Genomic DNA, 19,153 nt, shown 5'->3' with positions numbered 1-19,153 from the left:
CTTGAGAATTAGCTGATTTTTGGTGAATATTTGGCAGCATTTGACAATTATTCATGTCGTTCATAGCGTTTGTCACTGCACTGTATTTCTGGGAGTAGCAGCCACAAACATAAGAATCTCCATGATGAGGCATGTTTGTCGTCCATTAATTTATTTTAAAAAATTGCACATTTTTCTCAGTTATGTTCTTCTTATTCATGTTAATGAAGATAATGTGAATATTTCCATGAAGAAAACCTGCCATTTTCCCCTTTATTTCTGTTTGTGTGCCTTACTGTTTGTAAAATCTTCTGTTTATGTTTGGTCGGCAAGTTTTGACTCCCAGAAATATGATTATGAAAAATAACTGATCAAAGTTTTGCCACATTGCCCACTTCTTACCATATCTGCAGTATGTCCCAGTGGATGTAGACTTTCAATAACAAAGCATTTCTATATTTCTTCTGTAAATAATGTCAAAAGCTCTAAAGTCAGCGGTCTCTGACAAAAGTGAAAAAATAAACGATACACCTCAAACTTCCAAATTTGTTTTAAATGGCTTAATGCACAATAAAGGCTATAGAATACTATGTGTTGTATATGGTATCTAAACCACTTCAGTGTACTATAATAGTGCTATTTAGGAACAAAGTAAACTTCACTGTTGCTTAATACACCTGAGAGGGGGAATGTTTTAAAGCACGTCATTGATTCTCAGCTAATATATTCTCTATATTATTGAGTCGTTCAGCTATGTTAATACTTTTGTAATAGGTGCCACATTACAGATTTTCACACTGTAAGTTTGTAATTTTCAACTTCAATTGCGAACAATCTGAGTTTAATCTTTACAAGTGTAACTTGTGATGTTACGATCCCCGTGCATGTTAGATTAGTTTGACTGACATACTGTAAAAAGCTTCATGATCTTTTCTAGACGTCTGCAGAAGCAAACCAGTTGTATATTCAGATATCCTAGTTCCTGTTCGCCGTGACCGTCAGAAGCAGTTTACTGACCGTTGCATAAGCAGATCTCATCGTGGATCAGAAAGCGCATTATTCTGAATGTCCCTGGTGAAGAGGAGTCATCTGACGCCCCCCTGTGGTGGCAGGAGGACAACACACACTACTAAAAAACACTTTTTGTTACCTGGACAGGACTAAAGATCATAAAACAACAAAATAGTGAATAATGTTTGGTGTGTGTACATTGATTTTAGTATTCATTTGTACATAAAGTCATTTTAGTGTAATTGTAAATTATCCCAAACTGATTCTTGGATGCTGTGACAGAAACTGACCACCGTTCAGCAGACTGAATGTGTAAAGATTAGATTAGAGCCTCCTTAGATATAATACTATAGCTCTGGCATGTAATGAAGTATGTCATTTAAATACTGTAGTAATAACGACTGTAGGATAGTAAGGATTTACACTGAATAGATCTTCAAAAGCAACACACAGAGTATTTCAACAAACATTCATGCTTAAAGATAACTTATCTAATTCTTTGTTGTGTTTTCTGTCCTGCATAAAGCTGAAAAAACTGAGCAACAAGAGTTATGTCAAGGATTTAATTCAGATAAAGTTTGTTTAGGATTTGGAATAAAATATACATGGCACACCCAGCTATGTTTCCACAAGTCTACTCAAAAAAACAACCATCCATCTCACCAGTTAAACTGAGCTCACTTCTTCTGACTTAAACTAGTAAGGTACTCAAATTACCTGAGATAAGTTTGCATACAAACCAAAAAGATTAAAATCAGCCACAGACCTTGAGGACATATTTATATTTTAACATCCTTTTTTTTTTAAACAACTATCATATCAACTTAAGGCAGATGGTAATATTTTGAAAACAAAGGTTTGTATTTCATGTACAAAAAGAGGTTTTGTAGGCCACACATACGTAGAATCATACACTATTCATCAAATGCATACATGAATTACACAGAAGCAATTACCTCGATTAAAAACAAGCTATGTGATACAGAATGGTGCCGTTACTGTGCTGAAACTCAAGACTGGAATGTTACATATTATTATAACAGACAATTTTGGCAGATTATTGTTCTTAGTGAAATGAGATTTTCATTTAGTTGGTGAGCTTTTAACAGAAGAAGTCTGCTGGCCAAAGTCCTGACAGAGGTGAACTGCATTTAGTTTCTGTTGTTGGAAAACATTTGTCAAAAGGAAACGCTCAAACAAGAACAGATGGCGTTTTTTCCCTCATTGAGTTGTTGTGTGACAGTTTTGGGGGAAAAGCTCTTCATTTGGTCCCTGCACTTCTTCCATTTGGTGCCTGTCGCCATCATTAGTGATCCACTCAGTATAACCTCAGTACAAATTTAAATAAACCTCCTTTTTTAGTTCCATTTCTGATTCTCTGAGCGAAGGAAAAATGCGGTCTGTTTTTTTCATCAGAACACGAGTTGGTCCTTGTGTGTTTTCTTTTTATGTGGAGCAACAGCTGTGGCCATTTCATTGTAATCTCAGAACACCAAAACAAAACGTTTTCTGCGTCACTGCACGCTGTGAAGATCAACTCTCTGCTATAAATGGTCAAAGAATCAGATTTTCTGGTGGGGGCATGTGTGAACCGAATGCCTTGAGTCACTCTTGGCGTGATGGCAGGAAGAATTTTCATTTTTGGCAGCAGGGGGGGGTTTTCAGCATCGTTTCTGCGAAATTATGAAATACCTGATACTTGGGATACACTACATAATGTTTATTTTAGTACATTTTCCACTAGGACAGCAAAAGGGGGATTAAGTATAGATTAATCTAAGTCTTTTAAATACTGTACTGCTTTTACTGTTTAAAAAAAGAAATGAAGATTTTGAAATTAGTTACTGAGACTCCTTACATATTCAGTCTTCATGGGAGAAAGTCCTGTTTAACAAAGACTGGCAAACTTTATTGAGTTTCAAAGGGAGCATCAACAGTATTGCCCACAAATAACCCCTTGTCTTGACCCTGTTGATCTACAAAGTTAAATGACAAAGACCTTCATTCAATTGACTGCACAGTGGAGATATGTTGTATTGCTTATGCCGGTTGGCTAAAAGCCAAACTGCACTTCAGCGTCAGGCACTGATGTCATTCCAGTCTCAACACTCCATCACGCACATGTATCTGTGCAGGAGAAGCTGAATGTGTTGTCCGTTTAATTTCTCCACTTTTACTTGGAAGTTCTTCAAGTGACAAGTGGTTATTTGAAGGTCATACTGTGTGTGATGCTAAAGGGTGACACAAGCATGTTGGAAAGGCAGCTTTGGACTCTCCGGGTGAGATCTCAAAAGGCTCTCCCTGCTCCCTCATTTCTTCCTCCGTCTTTGGAAAACGCCTCAAGAGTTTCTTTCTGCGAACTGTCCTTAAGATCAGATGGAGCCAACTGAGACTGACCCTGTGAGATTTGTGCATGGTCCACTGGATGCTGTGTTTCTCCCAGGCCTGTTTGGAGGGGACACTGAAGGAGAGCGTTGGGGGGGTTAAGTGAGCAGCTGCCTGATCTCTCTGTGAACGTAGCAAAGGAAGTCCATGTAGGAAGCTCCACCGTGCAGGCCTTTATCCTCCACCAGGAGCTGACGGAATAACATCTCTGGTTTGTCCCTCTGCCTCACCATTTGGAGCTGAGAGGAAAAATAAGGGAGCAAATGTGACCATTTTCTAGTCAAAATACAGGTTATACATCTACTAGCTGTGACACACATTACTTTAAAATGTACCCCACTTGCTTTTCATGAACTGTCAACATGATCTGCATTCTTGAGTTGTACTTTGATTACAGTCTATATCACAACGTAGCAATAATAAATATAGTATAAGGCTGTTGTGGGAGAATGTAGTTACATACTAACTCCACTAGAGGGAAGCATAGATCCTTCCTCTCGCTTCACTTTCTTCTTCACTGAGTTTCCTCCACCAAAATGTTTTCTCTCCAGTTATTTTGTTTTTTTTGGGGGGGAGTATGTTGCTTCTCCAATTATCTCACCTTCATAGACTTTGGCCTCTTTTCAAGCAGGTCATTGATGATGGATCGGACCTTCCTTGACAATGGGCTGTCCAGCTCTGGCAGCGCACACTGAAAAACACAATTCAAAGGTTGGTTTAGAAAATAAAATAAGGGTTATTAAGTCACTAATATTGGTTCAACAAATGTCAATACATCATGATGGGTTAATTAGCTTTGACTTGACAACAATATATGGTGAAGTTGTTACTTTTCCGTTAAATACTAATACTGCCTACTGTCTGCCTACTTTGACATATTTCTGCTCTGCTTCCTTCTCTTATGTATCAGTACCACATGTTGAAGTGATGTTTGACCTCTGGCTTGAAAATAAATGTCCATCTTTGAGCTTTGTGTGAGGTTTTTACGTTTTATTACCCTATTGTTGACTACCTCATTTTTATGGGTTAAACTTGTGGAATTGATCTTTTATTTGGATATATCAAATGAGTCATGCTGAGTCATCAAATCATGGCCAGATGACAGCTTTCTCAAAAGTGGACCTGTTATTCCCTGGCACCTCCAGACATTCTCTCATCATACTGTAACACCTTCAGGCACAACAGAGGTAAGAAAATGTCTCTAATATCTCCAAAAACCATTTCATTTGGTTTTTAAACATGTTGAGGTCAAAGTGCTGTTATTCTGACCATGTGTGCTTGCAGGTGAGCGAGTGAGGGCAGGTTGAAGATGTCCTGGATGAGGTCTGGTGGGCTCGCTTGGCCCAGCCACAGAAACATGGAGTGGCCGTTCTCCAGCAGGAACATGCCGGAGTCTGCCAGGCGCTCCTCTGAGCAGCGCACCGGAGCAGGCACGGCCTCGACGCTAACGTCCATGTTGTGCTGAAAAAAACAACACATTTCTAAGATTACAACATTGCCTGACATTTCCCACTGAAATTGGAGAGTTCACACATTACCTTTTTACATCAAAGTGCATCATGAATTTGACTATGAAAGTGTCTAAAAGATTCAAAATCCTTCTGTAACTCATCCACCTCCCTTGATGTACAAACATGGATTTAAAGAGAGGACTCAATAGGCGACACGTGTTCGAAAAGCCAGTGAGTGTCTCAGAAAAGTTACGTTACAGTCAGTGTGTGTGAGTTTGTGTCCTACCAGTGGGATGAGGCGTGGGTAGAGCAGAAGCTGTGACTCCTCCACCCCCATGGCCAAGACCGACAGCCTAAAATGGGCTCTGTCGTCTGTTGAGAGCTCTGTGCTGCCAACCAAGGGAGCAGTTTTCATCAGGCTGTTCATGTAGACTGGGAACACCTTCATGGCATCAGGTAGGATCAGCTGCATATGAATACAGGCATAAAGATGTTACTTTCCAAGAGACGGCATACATATAATAGATGCATAATAAGATATGAATTTGCAGACACATCAATCCACCAAATCAAAGCTGAAATTCAGTAAACTTCATTCCAGGTGCTGTCCTGTCCTGCACTGACCTGGCTGGCGGCAGAGGGGCTGGCGCAATTTTTCCTGTAGCAGGCCAACATGTGGGCTGTCTGGTTGACCAGGATCTCCCTCACATTCTTTAGAGGCTGGTTCAATATGGCACGGTAAGCTGAGCGGGCATGAGAAAAGATTAGTGAAAAGACAGAAGAGGGGGAGGAGAGAACACAGAAGCCTAACTGGCAGCTAAGGATAAGAAGGTAAGTCAAACGCATAGGATGAAAAATGAGGGGGGGGAACAATCGGGCAGGGGAAGAAAGAGCACAAGGGAGCTGAAGGGTAGCAAGACCAATGGAGGAAGGCAAGTACAGGTCAGTAATACAGCTGTGCTTAAGGCTCGCCATGTGCAGATTACAGAAAGGCTCAGTGTCATCTGTATTTTATGTAAAACATATGGTCCTTATTTCCACAACTCAGCCTTCTTTTACTCATAAGTCTGTGAGCATTTGTAGATTATCAAGTGATGCATGGGGTAAATTTAACAAAGGTCAGGATGACACTGCAGTACATCAGCAGGCTACGTCTGCACTACATTACACCCCCGACTACAGAGAGATGACTGGAATGACTCCCTCCTGAAATGATGGACTTGGATTCATGGATCATGGGAGGAAAAATACATATTTTCAAAAAGATAGTGTAACAATATGTGCTTTCAGTGTGAACGTTAAGGAGAAAATGGAGCCATGAGAGTGGAAAAGGCCATCAGAGAGGACCTTCAGTCCAGAGAAGTGAACAAGGGAGAGAGAGTCACCTGATTTGGCAAAGAAGTTGATGAGTGAGTCAGTCTCACAGCTCTTGTACAGCTCCGACAGCTGCGAGCTGCAGTTCAGACTGAGGTTGTGGATGCGGAGACGTCGCTGCCCGCCGATGGTGGTGTACAGCAATGCACACTGGGAAACAGAGTGCAAACATACGTTATAACTACACCTAAGGGATTGGACTTTTTTCTTAAACTAGGCAGATTTTGACACAAATGACATACCTGCATGAGTGCCCCCGTCTCCTCACTGAGCGTGTCGTCGTGCTTTAACTCGACGGTCACAGCCTTGTCGCAATCCACGGCTGCCATCTCGATGTCTGTGGTGTTGTTCATATAGATGGCACCAAAGAAGTCTGTGGCTCTGAAGCCTGAGGGCAAAAATAGACAAAAATGTAAATTAGCAAGAGACATTTCCTCACAGTACATGGGTGATCTTGGGTCAGTCTTGTACTATTCCTTACCTGTGCTGGTACGGACACGCATGATGGCATCAAACCCGATGTTCTTCTGCACATCTTTCCTCAGGTCTCTCAGGAAATGCTCCCCATCGGTCTCCACCTGATAGCATGGAGAGCATTTAAGTCATCAGCTAATATTGTTTGTGCTTCAGCTTTAAGCAGCAGATGGCAGTGTTGTCACAATTTGGTCCCATGCCAGTGATAAGTAGACTGGGGCTCATAAAGACATTTTTGACCACAAGTCATTTTGGCTACTACTGAGAGAAATGATTTACTGAAATGTCACTTTGGGCAAAAGTACAAAATAAATTAGACTATTTAGTTTTATGGAGTGATAAAATTCTATAGCTGTGGGTGGCAGATACTGTTATGTGTTAAATACCTACATCATACTGTTACTTAGTGTAGGTTTAGGCCATGTCTGTCAAACTGCATTGTGCTGCCTCACTATGTGCTGTGTTTGTACAGTTTGGAGTAATTTCCCAAGCTTCTTCCACCATTCCTGTGGGACAGGTCTATAATAGACTGTGGGTACTGAGCCAGAGTCGTTATGTGGATACGGCTAGCTTCTATTAGAGCTACATTAAGCCTTTGCCTGTGTATTAAATTGTGGCTACATAGCATAACAACAAGAAATAAAAGTGTCCGTACCCTTTATGTGTCTGCTTGCAGCATCTTTGTGCGTGTTTGTTTTGAGAGATCTGTATGAACTGTAAACAGGCATGCCTGTTGTACCTGGAAGTTGTTGTACTTGTAGATGGAGCCTCCGGTGTGTGAGGGCACATCAGCCATGGTTGCCAAGTCCAAGTACTGGCTGGGGAAGAGGAAGAGATCCACACAGCAGCCCTGTGCCACACACTCCTTGGACAGCTGCTCATAGACTCCTTTCTGAGGCTGGAACAGGGTCTGAGGAAAACAATGACCAAGTATTCAAATTGACATCTTGGGGTTTATTGGGATAGGAGGGATGTATAAAATGGTATGAACCCCTCACAGGAAATATCACAATATTCTACTAAATAGTAAATTACATTATTATAGTACTCTGCTTTTCCGTATTCTACATCTGCCAGCAGTCTGTACTTGGAGGCGAAGCTGTAGAATGTAAGTTCACTCAAAGTAAAAAGCTACTCACTTTCTCTTTGTCAGTGTTGACTAACTTTTTGTCATCCCTGTTCTTCAGTTTGCCCGGAGCCTCAGCAGTGGGCATGGAGGAGTGGAAGATGAAGAGCTTTCCGCTACATTCTGCTGCCTGGAGGGGAGAGAGTGATGAGAGAACGAAAAGATCTCCTAAAGAAGATCACTCTAAGGTGCATAGCGTGCTTCTTCCTGACATGCTGTTTATAAGCTTTACAATGAAACCATGAGGTAACTCTCGCAGACGGTCCAGTTCTTCTGATGATAATAATACACTTTATTTACAGAGTACGGCCCTGTGTTGCAAAATAAACTGATAAAGAAAAGATAAAGATGTAAGTAATACCCCAAATAACAATAAGAACATGACCAGGCATGAACAAATAAATAAATCATAGGACTCTTTGCTGAGACTTTGCTGTTGTGTAATGTCACAACTGCTTCCAATTAAAAGCTGTGTGTGAACTTTTCCTTTACTGTTCGCCAAAAGACTGACCTCATATCACTGGGAAAGTTTGTTGGACTTTTAAGTAAACACAAACATATCAGGAAGAGAAAAAAGAAACTTCACAGGGTCGATAGGTTGACTGAGTTCAGATGTCAATGCCAAAGTTGGGGTGAGCGATGCATGTAAAATATTTTGACAAACTGAAACAATCTTGTGGGGGTGGGTGCAGTTTCCCGTTAGTTTGGATTTAATTGGTTGGATTAGAAAAACACATGTGTATTGGCTGCTACATTTTACTGGAATCAGTGAGTATAGGTGCTAGACTGAGAAACGCTGCTGCTAATCAATTCTGGCTTGTCACACAGGAAGCTTTCAACTGTGCTTGTGAAATCTGAATAGTTAAGATCCAAGCCTACAGCAGCCACATATGATTGCAGGTTGCTGTAGGCCCTCAGTCTCCCACTCCTTGTTGACAGATGTCACCCTGTGGCTAACCTTGAATGCCTCCACGCCGGCCTGGATGACAGGGGCAAAGACCGTTTCACTCTCGTTGGTGTCTGCAAACATATCAGGGATCTGGTCCAGGAGGCTGAAGAGGAGAGGGACAGGATTAAGGCTTGGTTGTCATCTCACAGCCAGCTGACCTGCAGTCGACTCTTCTACTGTATTTTGATGTAGTCGACCATGTCTGATTGAATGTGTCCCAGAAAAAGACTAAATATTGAGTCAGTTAAGAGCAATATTTGACTAAAACCAGGTTAACCTCTATATCAAATTAAACAGTTTCCCGTCCAGTGATATCAAAATAAACTAACATTTTGTTTGTTAAATTAAGAGAATTCTCTGGATGGGACATCCGAGATGAACAGTTCTTCCACATATTCATGAAAAGTTGTGTCTCACTTGGCGATAACAGCCCTCGACTCCTGGTAGTTGACGAGAAAGCCGTCGAGCAGCGGGACAAACATCTCAGCTGTGTCTGAAACCACCATCATCTGGGGCTGGGCCAAAGCGCTCTTAACGTTGTAGAAGTGGAGCACCTTGTTGTAGGTGACAAAGCCGACCTTAATCGCAGAGCTCTCCGTACCTTCCTCTCTGGTGAAGGAGAGAGAAAAAGCATCTGTGAATTCCAGGATGTTTCTATAGTAAGTTAGTTAAAATGGTATTTACAACCGCTGCATGTATGCAGTGTATGAAATCAATTTTGTCCGAGACGTCATAACTCTGTCAATTATCCGTTGTAATACTGCATGACTGCCTTCAGGGCCTTTTGTATATTTCTACTCTAACAGTAGCAAAGAAGCTGTTAGTTCAAAAGTTTCTTATTATGGCTATTCCAAGAACTGTTTCACCAAATAAAGGGCCATTTGCCAACCACGTCAGCTTGGCAAGTATTACAGATTTACCACATCCAAACAAATGTTGGTAAGTGAAGAAAACAACTAAACCAATTTACTTGTGAGTCATGCCTGCTGTTTTTTTCTCTGTAGGAAGTTTTCTGGAAAAAAACTGTAAAGTAGTACTACTTAAGGGAAATACATCCCTTTCCTTGAAAGGACTACTTCATTTAAACCCAAGTAGACATTTACTTATTATACATTAATTACTGGAAGCTTTATTCTTCATACAGTATTATATTGAATTGTATGGCTGCCTAAAGAGAAATGTAATGTTTTTACAGGTTCTGCCGACCTGCCGTACACTGAAAAAGAGACTTTATATGTCTTTTATTACAACTGAGCATTGTCTGCTTTCACTTTTCAATTTGTACCAAATTACAGATTGTTCTCCTGGAAACTTATCATGAAATTATAGAAACATTTCTGACCTGTATTATATATCCCTACATAAAACATAAAATGTAGATATAGATGTAGATTCTGAGTGTAGTAGATAAGTGCCACTAGAGGAAATAAGACCATGAAAACTTGTGACATTTACCAGAGCACTCTGAATTGGGGTATGGAACTAGAAGCTACCTTGAACCAAAACCATCATATTCATTTAAAAGCATTCTTTACTGACACTGCCTACTGCAGTTTGTAGGTCTCTCTTCTTAAATCAGACAGACACAATAAGGAACATGTAAAGTGGCTTAAAATCGTTAATGCAAAACATTCACCACAGGGGCTGTTGGAAATAACAGATAAAGGATGGATGAGTTGATTTCGCTCTCTCTCATACCAGACAGTGAATAAAAATACCAGTGATGATAAAAAAATGTCCACGTCTGCATTTACTTAAACCGGGCTGGAGCTTTATCTTGAGTGAATTAAAAATGCATTTAGCAAATACTGCAGAATTACACGAAGCATATAAAAATGCAGGGTGTCCAAGTGCTTTAATCTAGTGGCTGTAAAAACAAAAGTTAAGATTCAAACACAGCTTTAGAGGGAGGCTTATCTGGAGTACACTTTAACTAAGTGTTTTCAGGATGATGTCATGGCAGCAGACAAATAGGGATATAGTGCTGCTGGCACTAATGAGATTGAGAGGGGAAAAGAAAGTTATTATTATTAAAGTTATTTTGGTAGTAACCAGGTACATCATCCTCTCCTCTCCATGATAAATCCAAAGCTCGCTTCCGGAGTAATGCTGACCACAACGCCAGAGCTTTTTGTTTTGTTTTTGTTTTGGATGCCTTTCAGAGATGAGAGCCCACACTATAATATTTTCCATTTTTGGCAGCCTTGGCGCCCTCCCTAACAGATACACACCATCTGCAAAACTTCATGCAAGAATATTCAGCTGATGAGAACAAATAGTTGGCGGGTGTTCAGGGCTTGAGGGAAGTCCTTTTTTGGCAAGGTATAAGTTGAATGTGAACTGCTTTATTAGCATTTAGGCTTTTAGGTGTATTTCAAAGAGATTCTGGTACACTGTGTTTGTTGAGGATATGGTCCATGTGGAAAAGAGGTGATGGTAGAAGCTCTGCAAACCTAGCCTGGATTTCTATTAGTGGACAGGAGTCTCTTCCACAGGGCTCCACGAGTCAGTGCAGAAGATACATAGCAGCTGGTGTGGCCGACAGTACAAATCATATTCCTGTGTGTGTGTGTGTGTGCTTTTTTCTGATTTCATAATATGTACCTGGGGAGATTCTCCAGTAGAGTCTTCAGCTCATCACATATCAGTTTGACCAGTCCACTTTTAATGTTGTTGTAGGACACGTCAATCATAAAGATGTAGGCAGGAGGATTGGAGGGCTTGTTGTTCTGTGAGAAGAAAGCAGCAGGTGAGATGAAGTAGTGGCTATTTTCAAATCTTGTGCAGCATAAAATACCTTTTTCAAAAGGAAATTAGACAAATGTTCCCTGTGCAAACCCAAGCTAAGAAAACAAAGCATTACTATTTTCAATCCCGTACCTTTAATTTAACGTAAATCATAGCATATCAGCAGAGGGCTGTTTATGTTATTAGTTCTCAAATACCAAAGATGCGACCGTTTGTGTTTGCTTTTAACTTTGGGAAGCTGTTAGGACACCATGACAGTTTTAAAATACCTGAATGGAGGGCAGTGACAATGGAGTATGTGTGAGGGGGATTGTCGTTAAAACACTGTTATGTTTCCACAGTTACAATCCATGACAAGACACTCACCTTGCAGGCTTTTGTTTAAGAGCTGGCCCGCAGAGGCTGTTTATAAGTCTTAATAAACAGAGCAGAAGTAGGCCAGCGGAGTGACTCAGCTTTGCCAGCTTGCTCTGACCCTTTAATGTTGTTCTCAACAGCCACAGCCTCCATGGGGACATGCAGTTGAGTGGCATCGTTGTCTTTGTAGTGTATGCAAAAGAACTGAGCTGAACTGAACATTCAGTTTTCATATAATCGGCTCATGGTGAATAATGTTCAGTGCCAAAAGGTCAGACAGACTTCTGTGACGACCTTCAAGTTGAAGTGAAAAATGTTTTACACTTTTGGTGGTAAATCATAGACGTGTAAACTCTACTTTTACACCAGCAAACACTCACTGAATATATGTGCGTCTCTCTGTTGATCCTCTTAATCTACTCAGCATAAAATTGTGTATTGAGTAGTAGTCAACACATGTGTTGTTGTCCTGTACCTTGCAGTATTCCATGGTGGCTACAAACTCGTAGGACCCCAGGGACAGCTCAGGCCTCTCGTAGAAGTCAACCCTCTGACCCATGTGGTTAAGATGTTGGAAATAGAAGGCTGGCACTAGGGTAGGTTTAACAAAATAAAACTGAACATAGACCTTTACACAATATATTTAGAGTTTAACATTTACTGATGTTCTTTAAATTGAATTAAATAACTTTCTTTTCTGATTTCAGAAATTAGCATGATGGTACTTTTTCTGGCTGCTTAACATGTTTGGGATGACAGCTTTTTATTTTTTTATTCTACCTTCATTGACACAGTTGCAGAAACCACACTGGTAGCGACGACCTCCATCAATAAACTGCATGTAGGGACACATGTAGGCCTTGCATCTATTGCAGCGGATTGGACCTGTCTCCCCATGGTTCACAACATACAGAGGAGTCTACACATGAACAGAGACACAGAGAGACATTATGGTCAAGGTTTTAACAGCCGTTCCCACATTCAATCCATGTCCGTGTAAATTCTGCTTTGGCTGCAGCATTGGTGATTCCATGGCACCCAAACAATACACGCTCCTCTTTCATATACAGAACATTTATCTATCTGGAATGTAAATGCTTTGCATGAAGCTGTTTAATATATATACCACAGAGGTTACTGAGTTCCATATGCAGCCCTGTGGATAACAGTCTTAACACTATTAACTTAAGTCTCCCTGCAAACTTTAGCACAACATTAGTTCAAAATGTTTGCTTCAGATGAACTCATCTACCATAAAACACACTTAGACAAGACAGCAAGTAGGTTTATTATTAGACTAGAGACTAGAGGAGGGTGAAAGTGTTTACATTATGTTAGGGCTGTTTACCGAGTGCAAAGAACAAAACCTGTTGGATGACAAAACAATGCACAACAGCATCCAAGCACAACAGCATAATCTTCTGAGTTATGAACAAACTCAGAGCGTCGGTTTAAGTTTTACTATTCTGGTATAGCTGTAGAGTGCATATGCTCCACGTTGCACTAGACAGAATCCAATCTGAGTACACTCAAGTTCAATTCCTTTTGAATGAACCCTCTTTCTTTTTCAGTGGTCCCTGCGGACCTGACATTTGTTAATTAGTCTAAAACCAGATGAGCAAAAGCTAACATTGCCTAAAAAGGCCAATGGGTGCCTGGGACAAGGCGAGTGGAGGAGGAAAATCTCTGAGGCAGGATTCTTGGATCAAATATGATCCAAAAGAACGTCATTCACAGGACAAATTAACTTCTTTAGCACACAGAGACATCGATCAAAAAGGAAGTAAATTTGGTAGTTGCACATACTACTGTCCCAAAGTGACAGTAACATTTTTTTTAAAAATTTTAATGTGCCAATCTGTATCCTATAGGTAAAGATTTTAGTAGGAGATCATAAACACGCCATGTGTCTCAATTTAGGCCTGAACTACCTAAAAACTTTCTTATCTAGATTTAGTTTCTTAAAAATGTAACTCAAACGAGAGATAATGTGAAATAATACGTTCTTGTAAGTTTCATGAGTCATTCTTGAGATGACTAAGTACAGAAATGCTTTGGCGTGGGATGGTTTTTGTGTCTAATGTTTGTAATACATTTAATTTAAGCCCACCTAATAAGACCTTTTTTTGCTTTCAAATCTCTGTATGGAAATGCAAAAAGTGCAGACTGATAGAAAATATGTTCGAACGATTGATGTGTTAACATATAGAACAGGAAAAAAAAAATCAACTGGCCACAAAACTGTGTCACAGCCTACTGAAGTGATGGATGCTTCCCAACACAAGGCCGCCACCGCCACCAAATAAATTCTCAATCTATGAAAGACACTGATGTATATCTGCATTGATCATTCCCCAAGAGATGGAGCACACCAGGAAAATGTTCTCATATCCAGTTTGTCTCTCTTTTTTGGTTTATCTTAGCTGGTGATTATGTATTGTTGATATTATTTTACATTTTGTTTTGGAGCAACTGGCTTTAAGTTATATGTAAAACCATGACTTACCTCATTCTTTGGCAAACTAGCAAAGGGCTTAATGATGGTAGCCAGGGGTACTTGGCACTGTTTGGCCAGATCGGCGGTGCACGGTAGGGAGTAGGTGGTGCAGCGCATGAATCTGGGACTGGCATTGCCTGGGATAATCAGAAAGAAGGAGTCAGTGCTGTTGATATAATGACAGAACAAATTTCTGTTACCATTCTCTTAGGAAGAAATGTGAACTGTAAGGCTCTATGTTTAATTTACCATTCATAGAAATCGTCAAAATTCTCAAGGAAAAAGCCCATAAAGTTTACATACATATCACAAATGACATAAAAATTACAGAACTTGATGTGGTCAACATGAACACAGTAAAAGATAATGATACAACTATAGGGTTAAGTGGATGCTCACCCACAGTTGCTACAGAACATCTTCTACGAATATTTTGTGCATGTGTGAGAAGTTTAAATGTCATTATAAATCACCTTGGTCCTGTACTGTGAAGTCAGTGGTGACCAGAGGAGGAACCTGTCCTCTGGTGTTTGTGCTGAAGACCTGCCCCCCTCGTTTTACTTGGTCATCCCCGATGACTTGGGTCTAAAGCAGACGAAGAGAAGTTATGCATTAAGGGACAATCTGATTCCTCTGAGCTACCATGTTTCTAAAAACGTCATTAATAGCTACAGCTTAACCACATGGCAAATGAATTATACAATGTTCCTCTACAATCTTCCTTGATTATATGACCAAATGTGAAGACAAATGAATATCACCCACCATTTTTCTGTAATCCTAGCCCCTTGGCTTAATCCTTTTACTTTATCCCAACATATGAATAATGAAGTTGTATAAAAATACTCAGTAATAATAACAAAAGAGAAGCTGAATGCTTTTGCCAGGCACTGTTTGAGGAATGAATACGCCGCTGGTTCAGGACAGAAAATGTGGAATGACATATGTTATACGTGAAGGTATGCAGTCCCAGGAGGATTAGTCCTCTACTCACTGTGCTGGGAATAGAGTCAGGGTCCAGTTTTTTCTGAGGTGGTCCCGCCAGTCCGCCTGGTGCTCCAGGGAAGGCTCCTGGCATGCCTGGCTGGGGTCCCGCCATTGGTCCCCCAAACTGACCTGTACATTAAAACAGAGCATCCTGGCTATTAAATGATATTTATTAGCTACAGTGTGAAGTATAGAACTGGGTGCAGCATTTGTTAACCAGATATGAGCTGCAGAATAAGTTCTGATCTAACTGCTCCAATACTAGCAATGAGAACGTACTGTTTTCATATTCATCAAAAGGTTTCCCACCAGACTCTTACAGTATTAGAGAACTACAAACAAATTAGCTCTACGAAACAGAGCAACCTAAGAAGCCTGAGGAACTAATGCAATCTTATGTCCAAAAAGCTGTAATATCCCTTTAAGAATACCTCTTCTGACTGCTGTGAGTTCATCTTTTTGTGGTTTACAGTTACCTGCTTGCTGTGGGTATCCTGGTGGACCAGCAGCTGCAGGACCAGACTGCTGGAACCCTCCGGGGCCTGGAGGAGGTGGCCCAGTGAAGGGCCTGCCCATGCTGGCCATTGGTGGGCCGGTCATTGGCATGCTTGCTGGGGGTGACTGTAGTGGGGACATCGGGGGTGACATGTGTGGTGACTGCAGGCCTGGAGCCATCTGCGGCTGGCCCATTGCTGGAGGAGGGCATGGCTGGAAATGCTGCTGAGCTACAGAGCTTGTTGGAGGAGGGGGGCTCTGCATGGGACCTGGGGCTGCACATTTAAGACACAAGATGAGAAGAAGAAGAAACACAATCTGGTGAGCATCGTTTTTCTAATCCCTCTCTCATCTCTTCTACTGAAATATTACAATCAATAACACTGATAATTTGGCTCCTCTAGTTTGTCTGATGTTATGTATGCCACACCCTGTTGTATGATCTGTAACAAGTATAAATTAGTGAATAGCAGACTTACCATAGTTACCCAAGTTCATAGCACTCATCTGATTGGTGAGCTGCTGTGCTGGAGGCGGAGCTGCAGGGGCCATGCTGTTGTAATGGGACTGTGGAGGTTGTCCGTAAGCACCTGAAGCAGCTGGTGGAGCAGGGTACCTGGGGAATATAAGAGCAGATATTATTATACAGCAGGAACAGGGTAGTCTCAAGATGATGTACTTAATACCTGAAGCATTTTTTATCATGCAGTATGAAATTATGCACACATGGTCCAAGCAGATCTGGTGATTCTAATCCTGCTGATGCTAATTCAAAAAAAACTTTTCACTTAATGAAGAGATAAAGTAAGAAAACTGCCTTAGTTGCATAGTCAGAATCTCCTCATGAAAACTGTGTTACCTTTGTGGGTGTGCGCCATTCTGCTGGACATTTGGATTGTACTGAGGGGACACTGCGGGTGGAGGGACGCCGGCAGCAGAGGAAACTGGTGATTTCATCATACCTGCAGTGAGTACAAGACGCAACATGTACAATATGTTTGTATGATCTTCACTGTGTCAGAGGATCAAAGTTTTGATAAAGTGTATTCAGATGAAATAAACCTTGTCAAGGCATCTGAACATGACTTTTACAGGAATGCTACAACTAGCTAAGCGTGCCTGATCAGAGCTCATTGCCTGTCATGGCTCTGGCTACAGTGCTGTCCGTTGTTTCGACTGTCAACGGTGGTTGCAGTGAATATCCACATTGTTGTCAAGAAAGTATTGTGGTTTCTTTGCTTTACAGTTTCATGTGCCTTGACCTTCTTTTCTAAAGATGTTAACTATGTCAGTAGTTCTACTGACAGTCTAGGGACTTCAAAAGTGTGCTTATCTTCAAATCACGTTGGCTCGAGTTGGCTTCAGCGTAATGTGACATTGAAGCCAATGAAGTTACTGTATCTTTGCTCAAGCTGCTGGTACGTGACACATGTTCTATTACACTCGTATGGCATGTGAATTATCTAAAGCCACAAATTCACTCCATGACAGATCAAACATAATGAACGATAGCATACAAAATGTCCTCATATTCTGCAAAGCCTGTACTTCAGGCCTGCTATTTAAAAATATTAATAATTTATATAATTAAAGAACAAATTAACTGATCTTGCTGGGTGGCAAGATTGAATTTGTTCGACGAAAGCCTGACAACTATGTTATTTAATAAGCAATCTAAATATAAGAGTAGATGTCCATTACCTGTTGGTGGAGTGGTGAATGGCTGAGGTGGTCCCCCATAGTGCCCGTAGAGGGGCTGAGCAGGACCAGTTCCAAATCCACCCTGGTAACCCCCCATCCCTGGCTGGGCCTGGGAGTAGGGTGGAGCGGCAACATAACCCTGCTGACTCATTTTGATGGGATCGCTGTTACTGTCTTCTCATGCCAGGATGAATGAGCTTCAACAACCTATTGAGTTGAAAGAGTGGAATTTAACAGTTCTGCTTCATTTTGACAAACAGAGAAGTTTACTGAGCGTTTTTCTCTTTAAGTAGGATGTTGTAAAATGTAAACAAATGATACAGAAACCAATAGAATATCTGGTGAAAATCTGCTATTTTTGTACAGTCTGCATCCAGCCTGTCAATGTAACACATACATATGTCTTTCATAAATCTAGTGTGTTTACAAAGCTGCACCAACAAGTGATATTTGACCCCAATCATCAGCAGTCTTGTCACTTGGACCTTTGACATTGCTTCATGAGAGATAAGAGAGGCCTTTCCTGACTAATATCATCTTCAAGTGACTACATGAGCTGTCTGTTTTTGTTTTGCTGTCAAAACTACAATTTAGTGACAGTAACTATAAGGATTAACACTGCCTATTGATTTATTTACTAAGTCTGGCTAGATGAATACCCTCATAGGCCTGGAATAGTCTAAAGTTTTGACCTACGAGCTTTCAGTTTTGCTGCCATCTGCACTACAATATGAGTAATAGAAGAAATGGGACTGTAGACTTTTTCAGGGTGTCAAACATTTTAAAACCAGTTGAACTTCGGCACAGCTGGGTCAATAAAAATAACAGCTGTGTACTGACAACTCCGCGAAAGCCCGTTATTACTAAACAATAAACCAATTGAGCACATTTATGATTTAAAAAGCTTAGAGCAAAATAACCGTGGTCTCCTGATCAATAGTAAACTGCGTCTGCCACCTCCGAGAGTTGCCACGTCAAACACCGTTATGATGGCTAAAACCTGAGCATCTTTGTCAGTCCTTCAATTCACAACCAGCTGGACAGACACACATGTGTTACACTTTGTGGTACAATGTTTTGGCATGAACACGTAGCTGGACGTCTTGTAAAAACAGCGCTTTAACGTGACAGCACGGCACCTCGTCCAGTGTTGATCACATATTGATAGAAAACATCTTGCTAGCTACGCGGAAATTACTACAAAGTTAGTCAGAAGTGCATTCACTTCAAACGCAGATAGACAAATGAGGGGGTTACTGAGACCAGAGGACACGTTTGAATTGGCTATACATGAGTAAATATTGTCGTAGAGGTATTTACCTGAATACTGGGCAGAGTCCTCCTCTCTTGTATGTTGCCCTCAATGGGAGCAGAGTGCCACGTCAAACTCCACCAAAGCACCGGTCGCTATGTTGGTTACGCGACCAAAACCGCTAGTGTCAAAATGTAGAAGAAGACACAAGGTTTCCGGTTATATATTTCAAAATAAAATCACCAGTGATGAAAAACGCTTTTATACGATATGAGGGACGCAAACACAATACCTATTTCTTAGACTTTATGTTTTAATAGCTTTAGGAAACAATTGTGGTGTTCTGTATACCCAGATATTTGTTTTA

General features: G+C 40.9%; 1 protein-coding gene across 2 annotated transcripts in view; it reads right to left on the bottom strand.

The window, feature by feature from the left end:
• The window catches only part of sec24d (SEC24 homolog D, COPII coat complex component), a 367,406-nt gene extending 348,466 nt beyond the window's left edge, over positions 1 to 18,940 (bottom strand). Inside the window, exons 1-23 of one of the 2 annotated variants that reach the window (XR_011585946.1) lie at positions 18,855 to 18,940; positions 17,535 to 17,741; positions 16,693 to 16,795; positions 16,313 to 16,449; positions 15,815 to 16,108; positions 15,346 to 15,467; positions 14,825 to 14,936; positions 14,361 to 14,488; positions 12,635 to 12,773; positions 12,330 to 12,445; positions 11,354 to 11,478; positions 9,167 to 9,358; positions 8,759 to 8,852; positions 7,814 to 7,930; positions 7,414 to 7,584; positions 6,682 to 6,778; positions 6,443 to 6,588; positions 6,212 to 6,350; positions 5,451 to 5,569; positions 5,113 to 5,292; positions 4,645 to 4,836; positions 3,977 to 4,066; positions 2,798 to 3,614 (exon numbers count right to left, since the gene is read on the bottom strand). Coding sequence is in view for 1 of the 2 variants with exons in the window: in XM_070854889.1 (XP_070710990.1) it covers positions 3,474 to 3,614; positions 3,977 to 4,066; positions 4,645 to 4,836; positions 5,113 to 5,292; positions 5,451 to 5,569; positions 6,212 to 6,350; positions 6,443 to 6,588; positions 6,682 to 6,778; positions 7,414 to 7,584; positions 7,814 to 7,930; positions 8,759 to 8,852; positions 9,167 to 9,358; positions 11,354 to 11,478; positions 12,330 to 12,445; positions 12,635 to 12,773; positions 14,361 to 14,488; positions 14,825 to 14,936; positions 15,346 to 15,467; positions 15,815 to 16,108; positions 16,313 to 16,449; positions 16,693 to 16,795; positions 17,535 to 17,685 (3,105 nt within the window). In the remaining variant the exon portion in view is untranslated. Of the gene's footprint in view, positions 1 to 1,539; positions 3,615 to 3,976; positions 4,067 to 4,644; positions 4,837 to 5,112; positions 5,293 to 5,450; positions 5,570 to 6,211; positions 6,351 to 6,442; positions 6,589 to 6,681; positions 6,779 to 7,413; positions 7,585 to 7,813; positions 7,931 to 8,758; positions 8,853 to 9,166; positions 9,359 to 11,353; positions 11,479 to 12,329; positions 12,446 to 12,634; positions 12,774 to 14,360; positions 14,489 to 14,824; positions 14,937 to 15,345; positions 15,468 to 15,814; positions 16,109 to 16,312; positions 16,450 to 16,692; positions 16,796 to 17,534; positions 17,742 to 18,854 lie in introns of those variants that run through there. The other variant, XM_070854889.1, reaches the window with a different exon arrangement.
• Positions 18,941 to 19,153: the final 213 nt, after the last annotated feature.

The sequence above is a fragment of the Pempheris klunzingeri genome, chromosome 23 (assembly GCF_042242105.1).
Source record: "Pempheris klunzingeri isolate RE-2024b chromosome 23, fPemKlu1.hap1, whole genome shotgun sequence".
Classification (NCBI taxonomy): Eukaryota; Metazoa; Chordata; class Actinopteri; order Acropomatiformes; family Pempheridae; genus Pempheris; species Pempheris klunzingeri.
The sequence above is the reverse complement of the archived record's forward strand: the minus strand, read 5'-3'. Positions and strand labels throughout refer to the sequence as shown.